This window comes from Micromys minutus, assembly GCF_963924665.1.
Source record: "Micromys minutus genome assembly, chromosome: 19".
In the NCBI taxonomy this organism is placed as follows: domain Eukaryota; kingdom Metazoa; phylum Chordata; class Mammalia; order Rodentia; family Muridae; genus Micromys; species Micromys minutus.
Window position 1 is genome coordinate 2610769 of NC_137954.1, and position 26323 is coordinate 2637091.

The window sequence follows — 26323 nt, forward strand, 5'->3', positions numbered from 1 at the left end:
TCTTGAACTCTGCTGTGGATGTGATTTGCTCCAGACTCGTCTGCATCTTCAGCCTGCTGACTCTGGAGTGTGAGAGGGATGGATGCCCAGGCAAATACAGACCTAGGGAGAGTGAGACCAATGCCAAGAAAGCACTCATGTGCTGCTGGGGCCACGATGTTGCTGCCATATAGAAGATGTGCTCCACAGGAGGGGTTTGTAGTGAGTCTTAGGCTGCCTGTGCTTCCCAGACATCTTTCCTGTGAAGTAGATCTCTCAGAGGACCCGGGTCAGAATTAAGTCGAATGGTACAGTCAGGCTCCATCAGTGTCTTGCATCCCAAACAGTGCAGAGCCTTATTTATTGTTTCATAACAAGAAAATTTATTTTGGTGGAGTTCCTTGCAACATTCTGAGTAAAATGCAGCCCCAAGAATATCTTCTGAGGGGGTTGACACATTGATTAAATGGTAACATACTGGTTCATGTCTGTGGCCCCAGGAGCATGCAGTGTTTCTTTTGTGTCCCCAGGAGCATCAGCTGTCCTTCCTAGCCAGGGCTTTGGGCTTGTTTGCTGGGGGATAGAGGGGACAATTGGACTGGCCCATCAGAAGCTTGCAGGGTCAGAGGCTGTTTGCTGTTCTTCCTGCTCTTGGCAGAGTGTTATTCAAGCTGGGACCAGCTGCAGGCCATGCCTTTGAGTCTCAGAGGCTCAGTGTGGGGTCAGTGGCTGGGAAAAACTAGTTGTGACATTCCCAAGCTCCGCTGTCCTAAGCTCTTTCTGCCCTTTGTCAGCCCTTCCGGCCCCTCCACCCCCACCCTCAGGGGAGCTTGCAGCCCTGTTCTGTCTCATGTGGGCTTGGTTGTGATGGAGGAAGAGGCAGACCTGAGGTCGGATATTCTGTTTTTAGGGTGACTGGTCAGGACTGTGGTTCTGTCCAGGAACAGGAGAACTGTAATTTGGGTGAGAACAGGGAGGTCAGATATGGAAAGTAAAGAGACAAGGTGCCTGTCTGCTGGCAGAAGTATTTGTGGTGCCTACCTAGTTTGTTTTCTGTCTGAATTGTCAGGTTGGGGATCATCTACACATTGAGGTCTGAATTAGCCCAGTTTCAAGATCTTAGGTTAGACTAATTGCACTTGTAAAGGTGACAGCCTAGAAAATCTGGTACAAGTTACCTTAATTTTTAAAAATTCTAGAGGTAGGGATGGAATGGGACCAGACGTCTTAGCACTCACCTGTATAGTACTGGATATTTGGTTAGTTTTGAGCATTGCGACAGTTCCTCTGGTTCTCATTTGTGTCTTCTCGTTTATACACAAGGTAGTTCATACTGGAAAAAAAGAGGGTTAGGGTTAGGAAAAAGATGAAGAGAGTGGGGGGATATGCTCTGTGGAGGTCCCACAAGGCCTGGGGGCAAGGGGGATGCCTCTGGGGGACCCATGTTGGGAATCCCTTCCCCCTGGGGGACCAGCCAAACAATAGTATAGTACAGAATAGAGTTTATTCAGGATATGGGGAGGGGAGTTAAGAGGGTAGTGGGGAGAGAGAGAGAGAGAGAGAGAGAGAGAGAGAGAGAGAGAGAGAGAGAGAGAGAGGAAGAAGAAGAAGAAGGAGGAGGAGGAGGAGGAGGAGGAGGAGGAGTAGAAAAGCAGAGACTGGCTATGAGCATGTGGAGAGAGAGGTGGGAAGGAAATGGGGAGAGGAGGGACAAAGGGAGTAAGGGCAAGAGAGAGAAGAGAAGGAGCAAACAGCTCCCTTTATAGGGCCAGATAATTGGGGTGGAGCATACCTGGCTATTGCCAGGTAACTGTGGGGTGGAGTTTACAGAATCCCAACATGTTACACAGGGTAGGTCATGCCATGTGGATCTATTCTGAGGAAGCTGTTTGCCATAAATGGCACGTCTCCTTTTGTTATGAAACAGCTTGAGTTACTCGTCCTCTTATTGTTTTTTTGTATCAGGAGTGCTCACTATTTATGTAAGTGACATAGCCCACGGAATTTCCACCCGTACTGAATGAGAATCTAAAATTTGGAACTTTCATTTGTTAGCAGAACTCAAGAGTTGACATTCAAAGTCTAGCTTAATGTTATTCCTCCTACCTAATGTCCTCTTGGTTTTTATAATTTCACAATTTAAATATATAATAGCAATATGCCTTTAAGAGGACATCCAGGCAGCTTAGGCACATGTGAAGTGGAAATGTGGTTTTCTAGTAGCAGATTTCCAGAAGTTATACTGATTACTCACTCTTTCACAGTCTTCTAAACTGCTCATTTAAGGAAGGATGCTTTTTTGGTTTTAGAGTTGAGGTTCTCTTTCCTTAGACATCCTAGAGCCATTGAGGTGCTTGTGAAATGCCTAGGCTGCAGTGTGTGTGGGTGGAGAGCGCACGGTGTGTGCAGTTGGGAGTTTGGAACGCCAATATGGCGCAGAAGCCCAGAGAGAGCCAGGAACTGCAATCATGAGGCGTAGAGGAATGCTGTGTCTGATTCTGAGGACTGTCTGTCTCTTGCACACTTTAGGAAGACCATCAATTTAGATAACATGTCAGTTTTTAGCCTGTCCAAACTTTCATAAAACCCATGGTAACTGGACAATCTTTAACTGATGCGCAGTTGTCTGCTTTCGGCTTCTCGCGGGGTCTGTATTGTACTTGCACTATTTGTATAGCATTATAAACATTTACCTCAAGTATTCTGGCTGAAGCTACACCTATAGTTTGATTTGGAAGACACAAGGACATCAGAAAAGACCTCTGGTGGAGGCAGTCTGATGGGCACCCTAGAGCAGAGGCCAACCTGGGAAAAGTCCATAAATGCTACGAATACTTTAGACCCTTTATGTTTTAGCTAATTTAGTTCTTAGGGAGTCTTGTGTGCTGTAACAGTTTCATTTTACATGTGACATTCTTAGGCAGTCTCCGTGTCTGTTCCATGCTTACACCATGGGTATAAAATGGAGCCAGGATTATGTCCAGGAAATCCAATGCTGGGGGTCATGTGAGAATGATAGTTCCGCTGGGTATAAAATAGTGCCGGGATTTATATCTAGGAAATCCAATGCTGGGGGTCATGTGGGAATGATAGTTCCACTGGCCGTACGTGAATATCAAATGTCCTCACTGATATGGAAGCCTGTTTGGTTTTCTAAGTAGTGCTATATAAAAATAGAGATTGGCATTGGTTTTGAAATAAGTCCTCATTTCCAAGTGACCTAGCTGAATAGTGGGTTTGATCATCAGTGTTCTTGCCATTTATTTATTGACAGAACACTCAGTGGTACAGGGATGTGAACTTATCAGACATGGGATAGGCACATCCAGTTCTTAAGTCAGACATTATCATGCCTTGGCCCTTATAAGTCAGAGAAGAAAGACATCAACCAAGAAGATAATTATATTATCCCTACCCCTCCCAAACCAAACCAAACCAAACAAAACCAAGCATAGAACGTCTTGAGGAAAGAATGTTGTTCATTGTAGGAAGGTCTTTGGCTCAGCACAAATGGGCCAGTTCAGCCACACACGAATCTTCTTCTTTATCTACAGAGCAGATGAATTTTAATGTTGATTTTTAATTTTTAGTCGCTCACAACCGTCAGTGCCATTGTCGGAAACTCAGTTCTTTCATCTGTGAAATGGGCATTTTGATAATTATCTCACTGAGTTCCTGCACAGATGAGTACACAGAGTAGGGGTGGGATATGAAGTAGGCAGTGTGACTGTGTTTGGGGCTGGAAGGCAAGAATAGCTTTTCTTTAATGATCTAGAATTTGTTATTTCTTTAAAAAATCGGATTTCCATTTTCCTCTGCTGTTACTGAATATTGTTTTTATTCATTGTTTTGTTTTAGTTTTTTTGACTGAGATGTATTGTCCTGGTGAGGGTTTCTGGTTGTATCACACCATGGTGGAGAAACAGAAGAGCAAAGGACTGTATGCCAGTGATCATTTGGACAGAAGTCACAAGCTAGGTTATAGTTTTTATCACCCTCTTCAGGAGGTTGCATCCTGTGAGGACTGTATGACTCTCTTCTTAGGGTAATGTCCCACCCTTAAAGGTTTCCCCAACCTGACCACATTTAAGCTCAAGTTTCTAGCATGCAGACTTGGGGGGGTGCACACCCCAGCTGAGTAAGCCTTTCTCTTCTGTCTTCCCTACTTTGCTCTTGCTTTTGTCTTCGTTGTGCAGGTTTATTTTCACTGTGTTCCTGTTTCCAGTTAGCCACGTAATACTGTTTTCAGAACTCGTGGCAAGACAGGAACCTGACTACTCAGGGCCACATGAACCCTAGCGACAGGCTTTATTGGATCTGGAGAATAGTGTATATTTGGAAGATCCTGCCTCCTTTCAGAATCTGTCTCGGCGATGATATGGCACTGGGGTGTTGTCCTGCTCTAAATTAAAGGCAGCCTGAGATGGTATTTTTAGCTGGTATTTAAGTGTGGCATGGGACTCTTCATATATAGTTCTTTAATTTATAGCCTGAAATGACTGACAGCCCAGGAATGAAAGATTATGATGTGATGGTAGGCTAGACCAGCAGGCCTGGATGTCATCTGTAGTCACAGTCTGCAGGCCTCTTAGTTTATTTGTGGACATCTCATCTGAGGCTGGTGACTTAAGGCACTAGATACAATAGTGAACTGAGAAATACTGGGAAAATAAAAATAACAACCTGGATGTGGTGTGCGACGTTCTGAGGGATCCTGAGGGCAGTGAGGAAGCAGGCTTTGAGGAGCCTTTGAAGCTGAATGGCTGCTGTGAGCAGAAAGAAAACAGTTTAGAAGAAGCAAGTACGGGCGGCAAACTGGGCACATGAGCAGTCTCTTGTGTCCTGGTTTTCCTGTAGCATTGTGATAGGTAAAGAGGCTGTGTATGCACCTGGTATATCAGGTGTGTGTGTGCATCAGGTGTGTGTGTGCCAGGTGAGTGTACCAGGTGTGTGTGCACCAGTTCACAGCTATCTTAGCATAAAGGAAGTTATTCTGAGTCTACCACCGCTAATTCATTTGTAAAAAGAGGGCATTATTAGTGATGCGGTGTGTGTGTGTGTGTGTGTGTGTGTGTGTGTGTGTGTGTGTGTGTAGTACTGCATGCATATAAACAACACATATCGTGCATTATATGTCCTATACATACACACACATCACAAACATGTTTCTGAGCGTAGAGCTGTCATTGAGAGCAGAGTAGATACGTACATTGGATCACATTTTTGTTGAACCGGAAAGGCATTGAAATCTGCTCTTGACCTCACATTTATAATTTTGACTTACATCATTTTGTACAGTTTTGAATGGTATAAAAATTAATCAAAGCATTTGGTACACCACACTGTGCCTCTTAATAAAACCTCAAAGACAAAGCATCTCTTCAGGAGAGTGGGGAAAGTCTCCCAGACCTCAATTTCATAGCACTGTGGTACCTAATAGTTTGTGTCTTGTGATCAAATTCCCAGGGACTAAGGCCCAAGAGGAAAAGCGGTTCCTCATGGTGAAGTTAATGCTTCTTGTTTCTGAGGATTCCAAGGACTTGGTTTTTCTTTCTTGTGTCATCTTAGTATTAGGTTCACTGCGCTTATCTCACATACTCTGGTAACTCAGCCATCTCCTGCATGCAAAGACCATTTTGAAAAAGTCTTCATGGCTTTGGCTTTATAGGACTACTGGGTGAATTTTGCTGAGGTTTAGGGGTTGGAGTCCTGACTTGGCTGTTGTATAGTGGTCAGTAGATCCCAGTGGAGTCATTGGAGTTTACACCACCATAATAGGTACTGCTTGTGGAACACTTGCTGTGGGCTTGGTGCTCTGATGTGTAATCTCACTTAATCCTCAGAGATTCAAGGCTGAATTAATAATCCCTCTGTAGACAGGAGGAAACCGGGGTAGGGAGAAGCTAAAAATGTGCCTCGCTTTACACAGAGCTGAAGATTTACAGGAAAATGTGCAGCCAGCTTTACACCGCAGTCCAAATAGATTAAAGCACGACCCAGGGGTATGATGGAGAACCCCGAGTGCAGAGCTCAGATGCCGATGCTGTGGGCTCACATTTAAACACGCTCATCTGCCCTTGGCCACGCAGTGACTTGTGACTTCACAACTGCTCTTGCATTGCCTGCCTAGAAACTCTACAGTCGGATTCCTCTCTCCTCCCCTCCCCTCCTTTTCTCTCTTCTCTGTCCCTCTCCGTCCACTCCACCCCTGCTAAGAACTCAGGTCTTATCCACTGGTTGGGTAGCGTTGTTGTAGAGCAAGCCTCTGGTTGAAGCCTCCTGCCTGAGAAAAACAAGATGTCTAACACAATAACCATCGCTGTTGAGAAAGTTGCCGAGATAAAGATTTTTTTCTTTTTTTTTCATATTTTAAAATTTTTATGCATATGGCATGTATACCTCTGGGTATGTGTACCACGTGTGTGTTGGCGTCCTGGAGGCCAGAAGATGGTTCCAGGTCCCCTGCAAGAGCAGCAAGTACTCTTAATCGCTGAGCCTTCTCTTCCACTCCACACCTTTCCTCTTTTATAAAAATATTTTATGTTACAATGGCAACACAGTGGGTATTAAGACATGAACACAATATGGCGTTGGGTAGGGTCTCAGTACTCTCTGGATACTTTCTAGGAAATCTCATAAACAAAAATATTTGTCTTCAGTGAGGCTATCCTGTAGTCCTGCGTCCCCCCACAATGCAGACTTTCACATGCAGCTGAACTCCAGTGCCTCTCTAATCTCACTCAGCTTCCTCGGCACCCATCTGAAGACCTTCAAAGCCCGTGGAGTGTGTCCGTGTGACGGCAGTGAAGTTGGAAAGCACACGTCCACGCTGCCAGGTGTCTTGCCTTATCGGTGAAAACCTCTCTGTCTTATCTTTGTGCTCAAAACCTACTTTTCAATAAGTTCTAACTCTACATGCTGGGTTACAGACCGTTCTGCTGGGCCCTGCCCAACAGCTACCTAGCAACAGCTTGTGTCACATCTGGCCAGGCTCTCTCTCCATCTCTTTCTCTCTGTTCCAACCTGTTCCCAGCCAGACTCTTCCTCCATCTCTTTCTCTCTTTCTGTCCTCTCCCCACTTCTTCCCAGGTCCCTGTTCTCCCCCCCACCCCACCCCCCACAATCACATAGACAATAAATATTCTTTATACTTAGTCTGTCGAATGACGAGATTCCTCAGGGAATTCCTTGGGGAGAGGGGGCCCTCGGCGTGGGCTCACCAAGGTACTCCCTCCTGCCACAATTACACCAAGTAATAAACCATAGCACGACACATACTAGCTTATCCTAACAATCTCTTCTGGGATGAAGCCAAGAATCCTGGGTTTGTAAGTGGAGTTCTCGAAACAAATCCCTTGGCGGCTGCAAGAGGCAGCATCACAGAGCATCACTCGGCCCCTGCATTGTCTGAAGAGGGAACTTTAATTAATTCTGCAAGTCTGTGGAGATCCTTAAAAACTCAACACAGGTACTTTAGAGTACTGGCAAATAAGAAGAGCTTCAATAGCTATCAGTAAACTGGTCACAAGAACCAAGAAAGGTACAGTAACCAACGGTCCCATTAGTCAGGAGAAATGTATTCAGATGAAGAGTCAGGAATCAGCTGTGCCCCTAGAGTATGCAGTCAACAACTCTAAGCCCTGGATTGGATCTTCAACCGTTGTACATGGAAGTACTCCTCTCCTGGGCAGAAGCCTCCCACTGGGCCATCCAGGTTATGGATGCTGAAGTCTTCATGCCACCAGAAACAAAGGGGAGGAAGAAAAGGAATCTTCAGGTTACAAGAAGAGTATTTTGATCTTTACAGAAAAATTGATCATAATAGTCATTTCGACGTCAGAAAAATAAATCAGGAAGGTGTCAGTTAACAGATAAAACAGTTATGTAGCTTTAGTGCTATTTAATCTAAAGTGGTTTCAAAACCCATTAGAGAAGATGTCCAAGCCTTCTGAGTCCAAGTCTCCACACGTGTGACTCGAAGCAGGAAAGGCTCAAAGCCGAGATGACCCATCACAGGACTGAACAACCAAAATGATTTGACTGATTGTCAAATAAACAAGCAGCACATTTACTAAAGACCAATTGTTCTTAAAGTACCATGAGAATTACAAAATTTCCTGATAGTCTATCTGTCGGAGCCTTTCATAATATTGCTGAGATGAGTCTTCTACACAGGAAAACAAAGCTAACTACTCTGACAGTACAAGCCTAAATTCCAGCCCTAGTGTGGCTAAGGCAGGGAGACAAGTGTGAGTTTAAGGCAAGCCTGGACTGTATACAGAACTGCAGTTCAAGGCTAGCCTGGCCTACGCAGCAAACAAACAAACAAACAAACAAACAAACAAACGATGGGGGGAACAAAGCTAACTAATCTAGGCACTAAAGTAGATGGAAGGACGTTATGTAACTGTCTAAATGAGCACTTGTGGTCTGAGGTCTTCATGGAGAAAGGTCCTGTGGAGGGTCCAAGAACGTAGGCTGATGTCAAGCCGATAAATGATTGGACAGCAGAGAGTGGGGCAGGGACGAACTTTCTGTAAGGAGAGAGAGCAGGAAGGAGGAGATTCAACATGGAAGATGAGGATGACCCATTTCCGTCTGCGTGGCTCTGAGTAGCCATGGAGATATATACATACTTTCTAGGGGTGGATTTCTATAGGTCAATTAATCTTACCTGGTTGGGTGGTTTGTATCTTTGTCAACTGGTTGTAAGCTTACTGTGTGGATGGATTGTGGATTGAGAATTTGACATATAAATCTGTTTGGTAAATTATTGATTATTGACTCATGTTTTTACCAGGCTGTGGGGAATGTGAGCTAAGTTCTTGGCTGGAAGAGAAGCAACCAGGTCAGAAGCAGCCAGGGCGGGCATAGCAGACCGCCTGGGTCAAAGGAAGGCGGGGTCTGCGAGTACTTGGGGCAGTGTGGAGCCGCTGAGATAAAGATGACCCACACAGCACCATGTGGCCCTACTGGTGCCAGCTCTAGCACAGGAAAAAAAAAGGTTACCACATATTTAAAATTACTACAGCACAAGAATGTCTGAGAAAGGCAAAGATCACAGCAAGTCTACAGGGAGAAGTTGGTTCGGGAAAGCAAGAGCAAGGAATAACGTGTGAGAGGTTGGTTAGTTGTCTCCTAACTTACTTCCAAAGCATTTACTACTAAGGAATTAAAACACATCTGTACACATGTGTTCACAACAGCCTTGCTCCCTAGACAGGAAAGTAACTCAAGGGGCACTAACAGGAAACAGGTAAATGAACTGTTTTATTCAGACTGAAGCACCTTTGGAAGACAGGAAATAGTGTGGCTTCCCAGCAGACAAGCTACCCAACCAGTAATTAAGCCTAGCATCACGTCCTTAGCAGTAGAGGGCAGGGAAAAGAAGGGGGGGGGGGAGTTTGGAGAGAAAAGGGGGAGAGCAGGGGAGGGGAGAAGGGAGGAGTAGTAGGGAGGAATCCGACTGTAGAGTTTCCAGGCAGGCAGTGCAAGAACAGTTGTGAAGTCACAAGTCACTGCGTGTCCAAGGGCAGATGAGCGTGTTTAAATGTGAGCCCACAGCATCGGCATCTGAGCTCTGCACTCGGGGTTCTCCATCATACCCCTGGGTCGTGCTTTAATCTATTTGGACTGCGGTGTAAAGCTGGCTGCACATTTTCCTGTAAATCTTCAGCTCTGTGTAAAGCGAGGCACATTTTTAGCTTCTCCCTACCCCGGTTTCCTCCTGTCTACAGAGGGATTATTAATTCAGCCTCGAATCTCTGAGGATTAAGTGAGATTACACATCAGAGCACCAAGCCCACAGCAAGTGCGTAAGCGTTCTGTGGACAGCCTGCATTATGGCGATGTAAACTCCATGTAGTTATCTACTGACTCCTGTAAAACAGTAGTCAGGACTCCAACCCCTACACCTCAGATAAATTTATCTAAGCCTGTAATGCCAGAGTTCACCTGGGATCTCTTTGAAAGCTGTGGTGGCTGGGTCTCCCCAGGTCACTGAGATAGTCTCTGAGGAGAGCGCTTCGGGAGGACTCCTGGTGGAATGGGAGTACCTCTGGTTGCAGGGACTCTTTCAGGCTCTGAAGTGGAATCTGGGGAGGAAACGCTGCCAAGAGAGGTCACAGAAGCACCCTCAGGAGGCATCTGTTTGGAGGGCTACAAGTTCTGAAGCCATACAGCTGGAGATGACTGTGACTTAGGAATGTTGGCACATTCTCAAGTTAATGTCTGCCCCAGAGAAGTGAGGGGAAGCTGTTAATCTGTGCCTGGTGTCTAAAGGCCCAGCCCGTTCTCTCTTTACTTTTCCTGTCTCGTCCCCATTTTCTTTCTTCTCTTCTACACGCATGGCTACACGTTGGCAGTTCACACAAGCAGTGACAGACAAGAGAAGCTTTTCAGTGCCTCGGTGGGTGGGATGCTGACTCTGCTGACTGCTGGTGCTGAGGTTGGGGGTGGGGTGATGAGCAAAAAAATGGCTCCTTGGTCAAGGAACTTCCTGTCTTTTGAGGGTCTGATGGAGCAACAAAATGCCAGTGAGAATGTTTAAGTCCAAGTGTTCGTTGATGTAGAAGTGAACTGCATTTCCTGCATGTATATGATGCATAGCCCAAACCCTGAGCTGAAGGTCAGTCCCATCCAGCCAATCAGCTGCTTCCAGGGTTATCTTGTGTGTCTTCAAGGACGAAAGGTTGCCACTGAAGACTTCATTTTTCCTACTGCTACCTGGGGGTTTGCGTGTAGAATCTTCAAGGAAGAGGCCCATCAAGAGCAATGGGAGAGATCCTGTTAGAAGTTCAAGGCCAGAAGAGGCAGACCTGGAGTGGAAAGTCACCAGCCTGCCAGGGGTGAGGTCACTCCAGAGACACACCTGAGCCTCCCTTTGACTATTAAAACACTTGTCCCCAGGAAACTGAAATTTCTCCAGGAACTCTTGCTGGGAGGAGAAGGCTGCAGCCTGGTTTCAGAAGGAGAAACTTGTCTCCAGGAAAGAGATTTCACACCATCCTAAGAACTTGTCAGGCAAGTCTGCAGGAGAGAGCGAAGCCCAGACAATGGTGAACAGGACTATCTTCTATTTAAACAATACCCTCCTGTTAAGACCCAAAGAGGGACACTGTGTGTATGTGTGTGTGTGAGAGAGAGAGACAGAGAGACAGAGAGAGAGAAGGTGGTAGGGGGATCAGGCACGTACGTGCATTTGAAGCACACCTTCCTCACTAGGCTTCTTTGTTCTTCCCATAAATTTCCTTTTCCTGCTTTTCACTATTGCTTGTTTGTTTAATTGGTTTGTTGGGCACAGGCTGGGAACCGGCTTGGTGGTATCATGGGGAGCATGACTGCTTTCACGTCCTGTGTGGCCCTTCTCTGGAGATTCCTGTTGTAGCAGTCATTTTCAGGAACTAATGGCTAATGGCAGTCTTCCGGCTCACAACTCTCTGGAATAGCGTTTCAGGCTGTCCTCACCTGGTATTATACCTGTGGCTGACGTGTCTGGTGGCATCCGTGGGGGTGATGGTTTGGGACGGCTCATTCATAGGGCCTATAGCACACGCTGTAAAGCAGGGTGCTTTGTTCCCCCACGTGACTTCTCCATTGACAGCTCAAGCCCATTCACATCTAGAGCACAGGACAGTTGTGCAGACATGGGCACATCCCAGGCCACATGTGGTTTTCCGATCTCTGCCTGAGCCCCATTTGCTAATGTCTCTTTGGCCAAACCATGTCTGGATTTACAGTAAGCACTTCCCTTTGAAACACTCCCCTTGTTTCCAAAGTGGGGATCGATGGGACCACTAATGACAGAAATCACACTGAGCAACAGGTCTCACCTGGGAGGTTTATTAAAGGGAGGGGGTACGGTACGGGGTAAGATAGCGCAGGGGCTGCCTCTGGTTGGAGGAAGGGAAGAGGGGAGGAGGAGAGGGAAAGCAGACTTTTCATCAGGGCTTCGGTGGACGTGAAGAAGGACTTACCAGAGGAGACAATGGGAATGTGTGGTGGCACTCTGGGTAGCTAGTGATGACTGTCTTGTTGTCCTTGACTCCCTTGGGGCTGGCCATGGAGGTGCCGGATTACTAACAGGCATTTATACAAGTGGAAGACATTTTTCTGGCTGTATTTGTCAGCAGCCCCCTCCGTAGAGCAGGAAGCTGGAGAGAAGGACTTTGCTTAAGGCTTTGTTCACAGACAGCACATGGCTTAATAAAGTAGTGGCCATTGCATATAGTGAATTTGGCACTGCACATCAACACAGGGATAATGGACTATAGACCCACTTTCCCAGTGATGATGGAGCCTGTGCGAGTCATTCAGAGATGCTTACTGAGCAGCCTTGGTGGGTCCTGTTCTGCCGGGCAGTGACGCAGCTGGGGGCAGAAGCGTGGCTAATTAAGAATGCTCGGAAAGCTACAAATGAAAAGAAATTTTCTTGTCATTAGCAGGGTGGCTTTGATGCTGAAACCAAGGCAGACATTTGTCCTGTAGGAATGCCACAGCGGTAGATTTTTATCACTGCTCAGCATTGTAAAGTTTGGTTTGAAAGAGCCAACTCAAGTTGAGAGCAGGTTTCTCTGCTGGCAACAAATCTGTCCAATTACTTTATTTTTATTTTACAAAAGGAGAAAGATGCAAGTACTTTCCCTGCAAAGAGGGCTCATCATCCATTCAGTAAATACCCAAGCTGTGGCCACACTTTCATTTCTCTGGCGTGATGGTATGTTAGCAGCTATTCAGTTTCCCAGTTTGAGCATCTCCACTGAGTGGTTGTGGAGCGTTCTGGTGTGAGGACCATTGGAAGCGTTGAAACTATTGTCTGACTGGGACTAGTGAACCTAGTCATTCTTTCAGGCCAGGTTATCTGGGGTCCTGACGACAGAATTTAGGAACACACGCTGGGTGGAGGGGCAGTTTTCTCATATAGTGGCAGGTTTTCTGCCCCTTTGGTTAGATTATGATCATATTGGTGGGACATACAGAAAATGATTTGTTTTGTACCCCATGGTGGGCGAGGTCTTTACATTAAACCCATTATGGCTCATGGAAAGGCATTGCAGAGTGTTCCTCCTGTTTCTTTGCCTTTATATTGTTTAATTTTCATCCCCATAGGTCTCAGTGCCTGAGCTTGTCCAAGAAATGTTAGCGTCTGATGGGTGACTTTGGGAAAGTGATGGCCACACCCCGACCCTCATCTTAGCAGTATTTTCCCTTTTAAAGACATTTTTGTAAAGTTACATTTTATGTGTGTGTGTGTGTGTGTGTCTGTGTCTGTGTGTGTCTCTGTGTGTGTCTGTGTGTGTGTCTCTGTGTGTATCTGTCTCTCTCTCTCTCTCTCTCTCTGTGTGTGTGTGTGTGTGTGTGTGTGTCTGTGTGTGTCTGTGTGTATCTGTCTCTCTCTCTCTCTCTCTGTGTGTGTCTGTGTGTGTGTCTCTGTGTGTCTCTGTCTCTCTCTCTCTCTCTCTCTGTGTGTGTGTGTGTCTGTGTGTGTCTGTGTGTATCTGTCTCTCTCTCTGTGTGTGTGTGTGTGTGTGTGTGTGTGTGTGTGTGTGTGTGCGCGCGCATGCGCTCGCGAAGTCAGAGGCATATGGGGCACATGAGCAGGACAGAGGATAACTTGTACTTGGTTCTCTTCTTCCTTGGTGTATTTGGGCCCCAAGGATAGAATTCAAGTTCCAATGGCTGATCTATCTCACTAGTCCCATTTTCCAGATTTCTATCACATGTATAATTAGCAGTTTTTTTCCTTCTTTCTGCTTTTATGAGGTTGAAACTCAGGAAAACCAGAGCTCCCAAGATGAGCTTGCCAAGTAGCTACTGCCTGTGGTGTTGTGGCATTGGACAAAAGGGACCAAACCAGTCTTCCTGGAGATGCCAGAGATGGAAGGTGGAAGTGCAAAGGGAGAGAGTTCTAGATTGCAGCTTGGATTTTGTTAGCATCTGTGAAAACACAGCACTGGTCTCTCGGGAAGTACATTTGAATGTAACATTACATGTGTGCTCCATTGGAAAGTGCATGTAAAGTCTACTACTACCAAAGTATTAGCTGCAGCACGAAATATTGATGTTCATTTATTTCCAAGGGCTGTGGATCTAATGCTGAGTTGCTTGTGGTCTGTACTGCTTAGGTGGCAGGCTGTGGAGGGGCAGTGCTGAAGCCGTAGCCTAGGTACGGGCGTGGGCGGAATAGTTGGGACGCCGATAATGGTGTGTGGAGGCCCCAGCTCTGAGCGTCCCCTGGGAAAGGGTGGCTTTTGCATACCATTACCAGTAATTAGGAGATTTTGGCAAGTATGACAGGGCTTTGGTGAGCTCCTGTCCAGAGTCATAAAGTTATGTTAGGATTTATCTCAAAACACTTTTAATCTACAAATGTGAACTTTTCATTTGTGATAAGAGTGAACACCCACTGTGCCACCTGGGCTCAGACACACACAGTGTTCTTACAAGTGTCAGACAGAGGTGGAGCTCAGACAGGCACAGTGTTCTTACAAGTGTCAGACAGAGGTGGAGCTCAGACAGGCACAGTGTTCTTACAAGTGTCAGACAGAGGTGGAGCTCAGACACGCAGTGTTCTTACATGTGTAAGACCGAGGACAAGTGTTGGCTTCACAAGGATGAAACCGTATCACACTGAACTTAGAGATGGCCAAGTGCATCCCATGTAGTTGTTAGCATATTTTTATTTTTCTCTTTTTTTACAGACCTACATTGGGAGTGTGGTTATATCTGTTAACCCCTACCGGTCCTTGCCCATTTATTCACCGGAGAAAGTGGAAGATTACAGAAATAGGAACTTCTATGAACTGAGCCCTCACATGTAAGTTTGGCTTGCTAACTCTGAACTTTACCTTTTGCTCCAGCGCATAGTGATCCAGATGTGTGCAGCTGCCTCCTCAAATCACAGGAAAATGCTTTCTTTGTCTTCTTCCGGTTTTTAGATCACAGAAAAGAATGTAGATGTTGATAGTTAATGCTGTGAAAACCAAGGCAATACTGGTGTGTGAACTGTGTCTGCTGCAGCGTCTGTGTGAGTAGCAGCAGCTGATGAGTTTTGTACATAAAACAGGAGTGCACATTGTTTATGAGAGTCTGGCGGCCGGGCTGTGGTGCCACACACTCAGGAGGCACTCAGCACTCAGGAGGCCAAGGCAAGGGCAAGACCAGCCTGGTGTTGAAAGCAAGTTCTAAGACAGCCAGAGCCACACAGAGAAACCAAAACCAAACCAAACCAACCAAACCAACCAACCAACCAACCAAACAATCAAACAACCAAACAAACAGAACAGAGTCTGCTAACATTTTCATTGTCCTTTTGGGCCAAGAAAGATCTCAAATGTTGAGTTATTACGAGCATTTGACTTTTGTTTTCTATTCTGAATGATTAAAGTAACTACGAAAGTCTTTTTTATGTTTGATGGATCAATACAGACTTGGATGACTAGATTTTTAATTACCCTTATAAAAAGGTATGAAAAAGAAAGGAAGGAAAATTATAAGGCAAGTTCAGCGGAACTTTTTTTTATTACTCTAGTTTTGTTCTGCTCACTTATAGTCAAAAGGAATCTGTTCGTCCTTTATGCTTTTGTGTCCATCGGTAAGTTAAAAGGAAACGGTCGAGTTGGGGCCAAGTGCTGTAACAAGCTGAAAGCCTGGAACAGAGACATTTCCTGCCCCTCCTCCATGGGTGTGTAAATTCCTTTGGAGTTCTTACTGTTTCCAGTTACATTAAGTAGTGATTTGCAAAGGGGTGATTTGTTGGATGTTGTAGAATACTTGTATGTGATAAAATGTTGCATGTAGATTTAAGATATCTGGGGCTGGATGCTGGCCCAGGACTGATGTTTACACAAAGATGTCTTGAGAAGTGTCAGGGGCTCACCATTAGCTTTTACCGTAACACCTTCATCCTCTCACCAAAAACAAACAAACAAACGCTCTGTTGAAAACAACCCTGGCTTATCATGAGATGTACATAAATGATATGTGTCTTCAATGTTTATTGTCTGTGAACAGAAATGCTGGTATGGAAATGGTTTAGAAAAGGTCTTGGCTGAGGCAAAGACTAATTTGTCATGGGGATATTGTGGCAGTGGTGTGGCTTCTGAAAGTGGTTAAGCTATGAGCCTGTGGTTCAGATGTTCAGCAGTATCTCCAAGCAGGGCTGAGCAGCTGATGATGTCTAAGGACACTTGACTGTACGTAGGGTGCTGCTGGTCATTAATGACAGCAATGCCCCTGTACCACCGCACAGTGGTGACACACAGGAGTCTGCAAATCACTGAGCTGTCTGCTCACAGAGGCAGTGTGCTGGAGCCAAGGAGCCAAGGAGCTCGGTAGGAAAAGAACTTTAGCCAACACCTTAACTGTGTTTTCTCTTGTGGTTAAAGACCACCTCTATCACTTTTGATGAAAATTGAGTTCTTATAATTAAGGAATATATCAGTTTATCTATCTACACACACATATATGCACATATACCTGTCTAGGAGTATCTATATCACTGTCTAGGTGTGTATTTTGATTTCTCTTGGTGCTATAGCTCATAGGGACATGTGAGACTGTTTGGAATTAAATATTTAAACATGGGAGAATTGTTACTAAAAACTGAGCACTCTGTATTTTCCCAATCAAGTTGTTTTTGCCAGTCTAGTCTCAACTGTGCCTACGAAAAATAAAAATCTGAAATTGCTTTTATAATTTTATAATCATTATATTTCTAATCATAAATATTTTTAGTCATTATAATCATTCCTCTAGATCCCTTGCAGTAAAACATTTTATTTGGTGCCTGAATTTTTGTTTTAAGTCTTAGTGTTGTGGTAAATATTAAAAAGATGGCTTAACCTTATCCTGCACTTTGCTGGCTCCCGAGGGGCCGTCTGGCACTACAGGGATCTCTAACTTGGCGTTCTAAGTCACCTCTAAGAATTCAGTCAGGTTCACTCCACCACACTTGGTGCTTCTGTCCCGGATGGATACAACCACCCCAGTGTGTTGCTTTCACTCACTTCCCCTTGGTGTGTTGTTGTCAAGCCTTAGATACACACATCCCAAAATCGGTGGGCTTTATGAGTTCTCTCATTACACCCTTTGAACTCAGTTTAAGTCATCACCATCACAGAACACACCAAACTACTCTGATCCAATAGGTATAATATAATTTGCCCACCTAGATAAGTCAAATGATCTTGTACAATTCCATCCCTTTTAAAACATTCATTACAACCTTTTTTTATGAAGAGATGCACCGAGAGAAACATATGCATCTGCCTCCATCTTCGTCCTTCCTGGAATCTACCCCTTCTCTTCTCTTCCATTTTCCTAGCCTTTTCTCCGCCTACCTCTCCACAGTCCAATCATGTATCACCTTAACATCACCCACATCTTAGATACTGAAGTCATGTTCAAGTATGGTGCTTGGAGTAACTTCCATATTCTCCCAGAGACATACTCAAAAACCATATTGGGAAAAGCCTGTGCTTTGGGAGCCCAGCTTCCCATGGCTGTTGTTGGCTTCCGGCTGTTCTTACACACTGCAGTATAGCTCACCCACGGCTGGATGCAAATGGTGTTCATTCATGGTTATGCTTTTCTGCTGCAGACTTTTGATTTAATGGTAGCAATACCGAACTGGTACAGCCTGAGACTTACACTGTGTGCAGGCATTACCCTAAAGACTTTACACGTATTAGAAATCACTTCCTTCTCAGAATAATACTTCCAAGGAGGTCCTATTACTGGTAGAGAACTTGTTACATCTGTTGGTAGCAGAGCCCTTGTGGGCTTCGAACCTGCCCTCATCTGGAATGAGTCCCACATTGTCCTTCTTGCTGTGTATTTCTGTGTGTTTGCCTGTGTTCTTGTGCCTCACACCCTCCTCGGGAGCTATGACCATGTCTGCATCCACTGCCTACCCCACAAGCCACGTTTCCATTTGCAGTTTCACATCTCTCCATCGGAAACGGGTCTGATGTGGTAGATGGCTGTCCTAGGACATGCCTTGGCCTGTCTGTCTTTATTCCTGTCTCTGAACTATTCCTGGAGGGACAGCCTGGCACTGCTACCCTGGTGGAAAGCAAAGCAGTCCATGAAGACCCTGGCGTGGTGGCTTTCACCAGCTCATGTTTGCCAGCCTCTGCGGTGCCTCCCTGCGTCTGGCTGCCTTCTTGCCTGCTCGTCCCCACCACTGCATCTCTGCATGCTTTGCATCTGCACCAGCAGTGCTTGCCCTCCCTTGGCGCCAGAGCAGCTCCAGGGCCTTCACGTCTCAGATTGTGTCAGGCCCCCTCTCACCTCCTCTCCGCCCCTGCTGGGTCTGTTACTTCCTTCACAGTTAACAGTTTAGCCATTACTCAGGGATTATCTACCAGGTCAGGTGTGGTTTACTGACGTCAGTGTGTGTGTGTGTGTGTGTGTGTGTGTGTGTGTGTGTGTGTGTGTGTGAGAGAGAGAGAGAGAGAGAGAGAGAGAGAGAGAGAGAGAGAGAGAGAGAAGGCCCATTGCATAGAGCTTGCACTCAGGGGCCTCTTAAAATCTTGGGCAAATCACTAGAAGAAGCTAAGTAGGTTTCTCTGCCCAGTGGGAAAGTATTTTTAGTTTAGGGTTTGTGTTGAGGGAGAAATACCCATTTATACCCAGGTAGCCTCATATACTTGAGGGCTTGGTGTGACACTCCATGGCCCAGTGAGAAAGGAATTACAATAAGAAGGATGATAAGAGACTCTCTGCCAGTCTTGTCTCATGCTCTTTTCTAGCACCGCCTCCTCCAGGCTGGGGCATCCCCACTTCGTTCTGTGCATGAATCTTGCACTAGTCCTTGTGAATATTTGTTTTTTGACAGTATCTTGAATCAGGGTTTGCACTACAGCTGGACTTGCCCATGGGACCTTACATACCACCTGTCCTCTCTGTGATTGTGTCCAGTCTTTATCTTTTTTCCCTCTTTAGATGTATTTTATTTTACGTGTTCAGGTGTCTCCTCTGCATGCATGAATGTCTGGTGCTCATAGAGTTCAGAAGAGGGCACTGGATCCCCTGGAAGTGGATTTAGAAATGGTTATGAGATGCCATGTGGGTGCTGAGAATTGAACTCCTGGAAGAAAAAGTGTGCCCTTAACCACTGAGCCACCTTTTCAGCCTAATGGGCCATTCTTTTGAATTAGGAATTTCTGTAAGATGGGAAATTTTTCCTGCTCAGTGGCTCCTGAAGCTCTCTTCTTTTAGAGCTCAATAGCTAGAAAGCAAAAGGCATTTAAAATAATTTCTATTCCATTTTTCTAAATCTCATAACTGACATAATTGAAAACAACTTATTTTTCATAGGATGGGGGTGGGGAGGCTGTACTGGCTGGCTTTGTGTGTCAACTTGACACAGCTGGAGTTATCACAGAGAAAGGAGCTTCAGCTGAGGAAATGTCTCCATGAGATCCAGCTGTAAGGCATTTTCTCAACTAGTGATCAAGGGGGGAGGGCCCAGCCCATTGTGGGTGGAGCCATCCCTGGCCCAGCCCATTGTGGGTGGAGCCATCCCTGGCCCAGCCCATTGTGGGTGGTACCATCCCTGGGCTGGTAGACCTGGGTTTTATAAGAAAGCAGGCTGAGCAAGCCAGGGGAAGCAAGCCAGTAAGTAACATCCCTCCATCCCTTGCATCTCCTGCCAATGTGGAAGTGTAAGCTGAATAAACCCTTTCCTCCCCAACTTGCTTCTTGGTCATGATGTTTGTGCAGGAATAGAAACCTGACAGGGGAGTTTAGTCAGATGTCATGTACCATATTGAAAATTTTCATTTTTATCAGAAGGCAGTATGCTTTTATAGTGCCCTTGACTCTTGAGTGTTTTTAGGTGGCTCATTTTGTTCATGCTGCCTTAGAGCCTCTGGAGGGGACTCACCACATAAAGGCAGACTGTATCATGTCACTGCCAGAACACACCCTGACAGAGTGGAAACACATCCTGCTTGAATTGGGATAAGCTTGTGTTGTAAGTAGATATTTGAAAATTTAGGGGGAAAAAACAAAACAGATTTAAGATGTTGAAGTTTTTATTACCCTCACCTAAAAAAATTTACAAGTCACTAGTTGGGCGAGTTTAGGTAGAGTGGTAATGTCAGTCATACAGAGATGTCTCTGTGACCTTTGACCCCCTCTGTTTGCATCAGTCTTTAGGGCTGCGTGCCTGCAGAGTGGCGTAGCAAGGTTGCCTGCGTGTCCTGAGTGCTTGGTTGACTGTCATTTCCCCGGGCTCCAGGTGAGCTGGTGGAATGCTATAAAGAACGCTCTGGTCATATCCAGGATGTGGAAGTGATGAAGTCGGGCGTGCAGAGATTCGGGGCTCCCTGCAGGAGACCTGGCTGCTGCCCTTTACATATGGTCTGTATGTTTCCTGTGGCACAGCAGGAAAGCCGTGGTGTCGGCCGTCTTTACAGTATGGACTCCAGGCTCCGTCCTATGCTTTTGTAATGATGGGTTGGATAAGTGGTGCGGAGAACAGATCTTTTCCTGAGGATCGAGGGCGTGGGCCGGGCGTGGCCAAGGTCGCCTAGTTGCTGCTCTCATTTTCCTTTTGGAGCAATTGACTTTCCAGCTGTTCTAATACACTACCTGTAGGAAGATGTTTGCCCTTTCCTGTCCATCCCACTGCCTACGTACCTGCTTTAGAAATGGTTCGAATTTACTGAGTAAATATTTAATGAGCACTTGCTGTGCTCCAGGCCCTCTTTGAGACACTAGGATGCAGCAGTAAACAGAACAAAGCTCATTTTCACTGAGGAGATAGCATTTGACTCAGTGTACTCACAGGCTGGAGTTAGGGTGTGTGTGAGGTGGGGTGCGGTGGGGGAGGGAAGGGGAAAGGGAATGAGACTTTAGTGAGAAAAGAAAAAGATGATCTTTAGTGGTAGCCTTACAGTACATCTCTGGGGTCACTTTCTCTGAAACCATGCAAACCAGTCATACGTGGGAGACTCTGGGCCGAGGCTTTGTCTCCGTGTCTCTGACGTGCATGTGTGACATGTGCAGGATGGGATCACGATGCTGACTCACTCTCCCTGTCAGACACTTCAGACTAACATCTCACTCATCCCAACACCATCTTGAAAATGGTCAAAACCATCCTTTTGCATTTATACATGGCGGTGTGGGCCTTAGTGAAGAGAAGGCAGACCAGGTGTTTGCCTTCCATCTTTGGAGAGAAGCGTTTGGTTTAGAACAACTGGAAATCTGGTGGCAGTTTTGTGGTGGCTGTGGTTCAGAAGTCAGCTGCTTCTGATGCTGGGTCCACAGCCAGGCATGCCTCCTGCCCTGATGCGTAGTCCATTTCTGAACATGCTCCACAAACTGGAATCTCACTTTTGAATCTCAAACGTCTCCCCCAGGTGTCTATCTTCCTGGGGCTCCTTCTTTTTTAAAATTACAATTACCTGTTTTACTTGGGGGAGACGTGGCAGTTCAGAGAACACCTTACAGGAAGTCAGTTTTCCTCTCACCAGATGGGTCCCAGCTATTGAACTTGGCCATCAGGGTTACCGGGGAGCGCTGCAGAACCCCCTCAGTGTGCTGCCTGGGGCTCTTTTTTAACAGTTCCTTTCAGAGACTGTTGTTTGGGTAGGGGGAAACACAGTTAATTTTTATTCTTTCAGACTTTGAAGCTTTTAAAGCTAAAAGTGGGAAAGTCGGTGGGATGCCAGCCAGATGCTTGTGTTGTAAAATTTAAAGTGATGTAAGAATGTGTCTGTCAGTAGAAACTTTCTAGAACGTCCAGGAAGTCTCAGATCACCTTAATCGTAGATGTCTGTTGAGACGTTTTATTGTTTCTTGTCAAATGCTCATCTGGGATTTGAAACTTTTATCTAAAGGCTGTTTGTAAAGCCGAGCATACATCAGATGTTCACCTCAGCCTAGAGGTGGTTTCAGTGACATGATCTCAAAGGTAAAGTTTGGGTCCCAACAAAATAGACTATTTCCTGTCAGTGTTGCTGGTGTCTGATGGGACGTGGGAAGGTCTACAACAGTCTGGGAAAATGCTCCTTTTCATTAGATGAGCCTAAGGCCCCAGCCTCAGAAAAGGTTAGTTCCTTGTTTCCTTCACACGGAGGCAGGAGGAACACTCTCAGGGAGCCCTTCCTTAAGGGTTTATGCTTAGGGAGAGTGCCGTGCCTGTCCCATTGGTTTTCAAAGAAAAGGCTTTGCTCCATTCTGTGGGTAGGCCTTGTGACACAGAATTGGAATTTGTCAGGGTAGGGACTGGCTGGCCAACCGTGGTCCTGATCCATTTCAGGGAGATGAGCAAATGGAGTTCGGGGTCTGCACTTGGGAGACTCAGGCCTGAGCGTTGATAGGCTTGCAGGAGCTGAAACCCGCGTGAAGGGGAGCAGGCTCCATTATGCCAGCCCAAGAGGGGGGCTTGCTGCTCTGTGGTTCAGGGCGTGTTCCTGCCAGTGAGGAATCCAAAGTCGAAGGGCTTGAACTGCCTCCCAATAAACATGACTGAGCGTCCTAGGATGTGCTAAGTTCTGCAGATGTGTACGTGAGTTTGCCATGAAGGACGCACGGTCGCTGCACCAATAAATCAATAACTACAAAAGGCCAAGAAAAGGCCACAGAATGCAGGATGCGCCCTGGTCCATCCTGTCACATTCGTGTCACTACCGAGGGCTGCCGTGTTTGAGAGGAGCAGTAAATGGTCTCATGGAGGAGGTTTTAGAAGGCGGGCGCTTGCTCCATGCATAGACTAGAGTTCCAGGGCAGAGAGGCTTTCTCGAGCTGCACCATAGACTAGAGTTCCAGGGCAGAGAGGCTTTCTCGAGCTGTAGCATAGACTAGAGTTCCAGGGCAGAGAGGCTTTCTCGAGCTGTAGCATAGACTAGAGTTCCAGGGCAGAGAGGCTTTCTAGAGCTGTAGCATAGACTAGAGTTCCAGGGCAGAGAGGCTTTCTCGAGCTGTACCATAGACTAGAGTTCCAGGGCAGAGAGGCTTTCTTGAGCTGTAGGGAGCAGTTGACTCCATCATCCAATGTGCTGTTTAGATGCCTGCTAAGTACATACAGACATGGAACCTTCCATTCCCAGTACTGGTCCCTTTGGCTTCCGCTCAGTCACTGTGGATACAGGGGTCCAGGTCTACTTGAGAGGTTTTAGGTGGCATTGGAATCCCCCTGTTGTGTGTGGGTTCTCCAGGCAGCTTTTTAAACAAACAAACAAAAACAAAACTCATGTTCACGCGTCATCGGTTGGAACCTGTTGGCTCTTGGTAATCACTGTTGAGGAAGCAAGAGGGTGGTTGTCTCCCCCGTCCCCATTTTTGCATCTAAGACTGTTGGTTAGCAAAGTTCAGAGTGTGTTGTCTTGTTCATTTGTCCCACTCAAAGAGCAGTGTTGAATTGGTCTCTTTTGTTTTCCCTGTGGAATTCCCATATCTAATAGTAGGTGTGAAGTAAGTACCATTTCTGACACCACCAGAGTGTGATCCCCCAACATCATTAGAGTCTCTAATACTGACTGGACATTTAACAATCCAATCAGATCTGACACTCAGCTCTTTAGAAATAGCATGGCCTTTATAGGTCACAGACTGTCCAACAAGGCTTCCCCACTTAAGATACCATCTGTCAGTGTCTTTCCGGAACATACTTCTTTCTCAGTAGCTACACATTTATATCCACAAATGTCACCTTGCCCCTTTCTGTGTTGAGAATTTTTTAGAGCCTCTCATAGAACTCAGGGAAACAACACTCACTGATACATTAAAAAGAGAAGATGCATTAAAAACACTGACTAGCAGACCATGTGGGAAGGGCTCCAGACCAGACTGGACCTCTGCTCTCCTAGCGCACCGCCTTCCCTGTAGCTCCGTGTCCTGCCTGCTGGAGTCTCCTCCATGACCCCTGGCTATCTCACTGCCCAGGGCTTTGTGACCTGGTCTCTAGACACACTCCCCACACCACCCGCACTCCCCGATTCTTGGAGGTGTGGGGTGGGCCCAAGTTTCCACTGTCAGTGTCAGGCTGGGTCTTTCTGCTAAACACTTTATCCTAAAGCTACTAGGGGACTCACAGCGAGTCATCTGCTAGCATAACCTTGGGAAATCGTGAACAAGGCCTTTTTATGAATAATAGGACATTGTCAGTACTCAGGAAATTGCGAAGGTTTTAGGAGTGCCTGGGACCCGAGGCAAGGGCCAGACTGCACATGTATGTGTGTCTTCCACAAGCAGCGTGAGAAAGCCTGTCCTGAGGTGCTTGAGCTGGATTCCTGAACTTCAAACTGTCATTTTGTAGGGTCTGGATATGGTGTTCTAGAAACCTGAAGCATTTGACCCGGCTTCCAGGCTCTTCCATAGGCAGCACTCCATCTGTGCCACAGTCAGGCTGACCCCTCTCTGCTGCAGGACCTCCGGAGTTCTTCTGTGCTCCACCGCCCTGAGCATTTGTTCCCCTGCTTTTCTGGCCACACCTCCTCGCTGCCAGCCAGTTCTCTGCCTTCCTTTATCATAGGACTGAGAAAATTACACACATTTACACATTTGTTCCTAGGTTTCTTCTATTCTTCTTTTGACTGAAGCCACTGAATTTTTTTACTTTATGAAAATAGTTATTCTTTTATTTAAAATATTACTCCATGTATTTATTTATGTACACACACACAAACACACACACACACACACACACACACATACACCATGGCATACCCCATGTAGAAGCCAGAGGACAAGTTTAGGCAGTCCTTTCCCTCTACTACGTAGGTTGGTCGTGAGGTTTGAACTCAGGCCATCAGACTTGACAGCTAGCTCCTCTACACACTGAACCATCTCGCCAGCACTAAAATCATTTTTCGAAGATCATCTGCCACCTCCATGTTGTCAGATCTAGTGACCAGTCTTGCATTGTCTTTGGCAGTGTGACAAGCTTCCTTATGCAATCATTCTAAGTCTGGCTCTCTGGCTTCTACACGCCTGTGTTTCCACCCTCTGGCCCCTCTGGATGAATCGTCCTTTTGGTTGCTGTCTCAGTGGGGCTTGGCTCCGGGACTTGTCCTCTCAGACAACCCCTTAGATAAACCATGGGGCTCCAAATGCCTGTAATGCTCTGGTGTTTCTTACAGACTCGGATCTCCAACCTCATTGGCAGACAGCTGGACTGTGCTCAGCCCTTTGGCGTCCCCCCAACTCTCAAAGGTGTTGCACACTTAAGCATGTGGTAGCCCAGACTTGGGATGACCCTGCTCCCTTTCCTCTTCCTGGCTGTGGGTGCTGCCAGCACCACCCTTTCATTAATCACGGCCCAAATCTTTCTTGCCTGTTTCACACACACCTCCCATTCCCGCCACGCCCCGTTCATTATCCGGTCTTGCAATCTGTCTCCCACCACACTGCCGCCACCTGGCCTGCTTGACTCTCTTGCTTGACTCCCATAGTCATGTCCTCAGTGCTAAGGGGTCATGCTTTCCAAGGTGTCCAGTAGGTAGCTCCTCACCTCACCTCATAATCCTTGAAAACAAATATATGCCCTCTACACAAAGTTCCTCATTCATCTCTACATTTTATGCCCTGTTTGCACCACAGCAGGCATTGTTGTACTTGATATGGACAGTTGGATATGCAAAACAAACTTCCCTAGCTCTCTAGCAAATGGCACTCTAGCACGAAGACAAGCAGTACGTGAACAAGCAACCGAACACACAGTGGAATTCAGGGACGACGAACTGAAGAGGAGGAGGTTGCTGGACCACGAGAAATGGGTGTGGGGGACCGCTATCCCAGGTGGCACATGAAGAGGCTACTCTGACGGCTGAAGCGAGAGCAAGTCGTCCTCACTTCAGTGAGGAAGAGCAAGGGGGAGAACACAGGGTGGGTTCCCATGGCAACAAGGAGGCCAGTGCCCTGGAGAAAGGAGCTGAGAGACTAGAATTGGGAGTCATGCGTGCAGAGCAGCTACCTGCTGAACACCTTGGAAAGCGTCACTCCAGCCCTTAGCACGTGAGAACAAGATGGAGACAAGCAGAGAGCTGGAGCAGGAGGCCAGCGTTGGCTGTATGTTGCCAATGTAATGGAGCAGCATATAATGATTTCTCGGTGTATCCATGGGTTCGTGGCCCCAGAACTCTCAAGATACCCAGATCTGCCAAGGCTCGAGTTCATTAAAAAGAGACATGTAGCTTGGACTCCTACCTCACCCTGCACTTACTCAAGTCACCCTAAACCATCTCTTACTTACAAAACCTGATACACCATGACCATGATACAAGCCATCTTCCGTCTGTCGGACTCGGAGGACACTGGCGAGGAAGTTTGTTCCTGTTCACTAGTTTTTCTTTCAGGTCTGTTTCCGTTGGCGTTTGGTTGAATTCCTAGA

The 26323-nt window shown here is 46.4% G+C and overlaps 1 protein-coding gene across 3 annotated transcripts in view; it reads left to right on the plus strand.

Annotated features, from left to right (window-relative positions):
* Window positions 1–26323, plus strand: part of MYO1B (myosin IB) — a 155424-nt gene that overhangs the window by 30605 nt on the left and 98496 nt on the right. For all 3 annotated transcript variants that reach the window (XM_080933416.1, XM_080933417.1, XM_080933418.1), the window contains exon 3: window positions 14679–14794. In XM_080933416.1, coding sequence (XP_080789542.1) covers window positions 14679–14794 — 116 coding nt within the window. The remainder of the gene's footprint in view (window positions 1–14678; window positions 14795–26323) is intronic.